Source organism: Pygoscelis adeliae, unplaced genomic scaffold (assembly GCF_000699105.1).
Source record: "Pygoscelis adeliae isolate BGI_AS28 unplaced genomic scaffold, ASM69910v1 Scaffold14, whole genome shotgun sequence".
NCBI lineage: Eukaryota > Metazoa > Chordata > Aves > Sphenisciformes > Spheniscidae > Pygoscelis > Pygoscelis adeliae.
The window spans coordinates 12,549,067-12,551,937 of NW_008825109.1; the positions used below are offsets into that span (position 1 = coordinate 12,549,067).

The 2,871-nt window shown below is 40.1% G+C and overlaps 1 protein-coding gene across 1 annotated transcript in view; it reads left to right on the forward strand.

The window, feature by feature from the left end:
* USP25 (ubiquitin specific peptidase 25) overlaps positions 1-2,871 on the forward strand; it is a 96,536-nt gene that overhangs the window by 40,714 nt on the left and 52,951 nt on the right. The window contains 3 exon segments of the mRNA XM_009327891.1: positions 1-38; positions 918-994; positions 1,492-1,565. The exon segment at positions 1-38 is cut by the window's left edge and continues 25 nt beyond it. Coding sequence (XP_009326166.1) covers positions 1-38; positions 918-994; positions 1,492-1,565 — 189 coding nt within the window.

The following is a 2,871-nucleotide window of genomic DNA, read 5'->3' on the forward strand; positions in this document are numbered from 1 at the left end:
TCATTAAAGATGCTTTTAAATCAAATGATTCCCAACAGGTGATTTCTATGTATTTTTATTCAAGTTTATGCATGATTTCATATGGTCATCTGACAATAGGAAGTACTTAAAATGGACAACAAAAATTCAAAATGTCCACAGAAAAGAAACTCTAATTATCAGTTTTTGAGCTTTTTCTCTAATATTATGTGGTCTCTTGTCACTTTTATTTAAAAAAAAAAAAAAAAAATTCCAGACAGCATGACTATTTTGTTCAGTACACTTTTTTCCTATTATTTTAGAAACTAACTAATAGTTCCCCATTCTTGCTTTTAGGGTTTAGTTTAGCTTCTAAGTCTGTGGTTTTTGAAAGAGCTTTATTCTTCTGATCTAACAGTACATCCAGGGCTGGTACAGTCCTAATATACTATTTGTCTATGTAGATATTGGTTTGGAGGGTCCTAATATTCATATTCAGGATTCTTGTCTAAATTGTAATGGGTATGTTTTGCTTTCCTGAGAAACACTTTGTTTCTTCAGGTGGTTTATTTTTCCCACATGAGCTTATGTAGCTAAGGTGTTTAATTACAATAGCATGCTGAATTTAGTGCTCGATGAAAGTAATATTAGTCACCACTTGTTAGATACCAAAGGGTTTGAACAATAGGATTCATAAGATGCCTTTGGACTAGCATGGTATGAAAGCTGAGCCCAAGTAATAAGGATCACAGGACAGTGTAACGGCTGAGGAACACCAGAGCCTTAGTGTGCTCTAAGAGCCACCCATAAAAAAACAATCATGGCATAGTCTTAAACATAGTGTGATTCTGGAGCTCTTGGAGGCGGGGAATACTGCTATACTGATCTTGTAAGGAGGCACTTCATTGTGTTCTGTTACGTATGTGAACATATACTAATCACTTTATATTTTTCAACAGCAAGATGTTAGTGAATTTACACACAAATTATTAGATTGGCTAGAAGATGCCTTCCAAATTAAAGCCGAAGAAGAGAGGTAAGATTTTTTTTTTCTAGTTCTGTATCCAACTCGGTTGGATCTTTTTCAGCCATACAGTGAGAAGTGGATTTTTGGTTGTTTGGTTAGCTTTTTCTCATCAAAATGTTCATTATACTTCTCTTTGCAGAAGTAAATACTCATTGTTTGTATAAGTGAGCATCTATAAACTGTCTTTGGAATACATAATTGTTTCTAGAGTGTTGCAGGAAATAGTTTTTACAAGGGTTTTGTACAGTTCAACCACTCACGAATAGAATCTGATTTACATAAATTTTCTTAGAATGAAGCACTTTGAAAATTTTCAGAATGTACTTATCATTGCAAATATGTGAATCATTGTTACTGTCATTAGAGGAAAGTACAAAACTTAATGAACAGTAATTGAGTAAAATAGGCAGCATTTCCATAATGAATTCAGAATATTCTGTTCATAGTTTTATAAAAGTCCGTAGCTTTGTGTTTGATTTTTGCACTAACGCGTTGTCTGTTTTCAGGGATGGAGAAAAACCAAAGAACCCGATGGTGGAGTTGTTTTACGGGCGATTTCTAGCAGTAGGGGTACTTGAAGGTACGCATCTGAATTTACTTGGACTTTTGTGCTCGTGTCTGTTCAGTGCTTGTCTAAGTACATAGGTGAATGATGCAGTTGTAGCACTTAAGCTACTCCTGCAGAAGTACGCTTGGAGAATACACATTTGGTCTGTGACAAAAGGTTTGTCCTGAGAATATGAGACTGAAGGTAAACGTAGTGAGCTGCAGTGGTCCAGAAAGACTGTTTTGATAACTTTCAGGAGCTGAGCTTACGTACTCAAGTGCAGTAGAAGTTAGGGTGAGATGCTAAGCAAAAATGCTTGCAAGAAATTATTATCAGGGCACTTTTGCCACTTGCTAGTGGTACACAGAAGGCAAATGACTGTATTTCATTGAGCTAGTCTCTCGTGCTCTCTCTGCTTCATTTAATGCAATTTAAAATTTCAATTATTGCATTTTCTTCTGCACAATTTCTGGTATGGATAACTCACCCTCTTAAAAGTACAGTTTGTTGAAAACAAGTCAGTGGAAACCTGCTCAAGGGCAGTGTCGGAGAGAGTACTGAGGAGGAAGAGACTGTACAACAAGCTTCCCTTTATCTTAACTGCATATAGTTAGTAGATCTGCAGAATTACAGCGTTCTCTATTTTTAGGAGGCCAGCAGTTGTGAAAGTATTTTTAATGTTGGTGATTCTGTCTCCCATCCTGAGAGTGAATGACTCCTGAGATTCATTGAGCGCCTGAAGAGCAGCACAAAGGAACTCCAGCCAGTAAGACAGATTCATCGGGGGCCCAACTTGAATGCCTCTATGCAAACACACGTAGCATGGGGAATAAACAAGAGGAGTTAGAGACGTGCGCACGCCTGCAGGGCTACGACCTTACTGGCATCACGGAGACGTGATGGGATGGCTGCTATGATTGGAGCATTGGGATGGAGGGATACAGGCTCTTTAGGAAGGACAGGCAGGGGAGACGAGGAGGGGGTGTCACCCTCTATGTCAATGACCAGCTAGAGTGCATGAAGCTCTGCCTAGGGATGGATGAGGAGCCGACCGAGAGCTTATGGGTCAGGATTAAAGGGAAGGCAGGGACAGGTAACATTACAGTGGGGGTCTGCTACAGGCCACCTGACCAGGAAGACCGAGCGGATGAGGCCCTCTACAGACAGATAGGAGCAGCCTCACGCTCACAAGCCCTGGTCCTCATGGGGGACTTCAACCACCCCGACATCTGTTGGAGGGACAACACGGCAGGGCATAAGCAATCCAAGAGGTTCCTGGAATGTGTCGATGATAACTTCCTTCGCCAAGCGGTAGAGGAGCCAACGAGGAGAGGTGCTA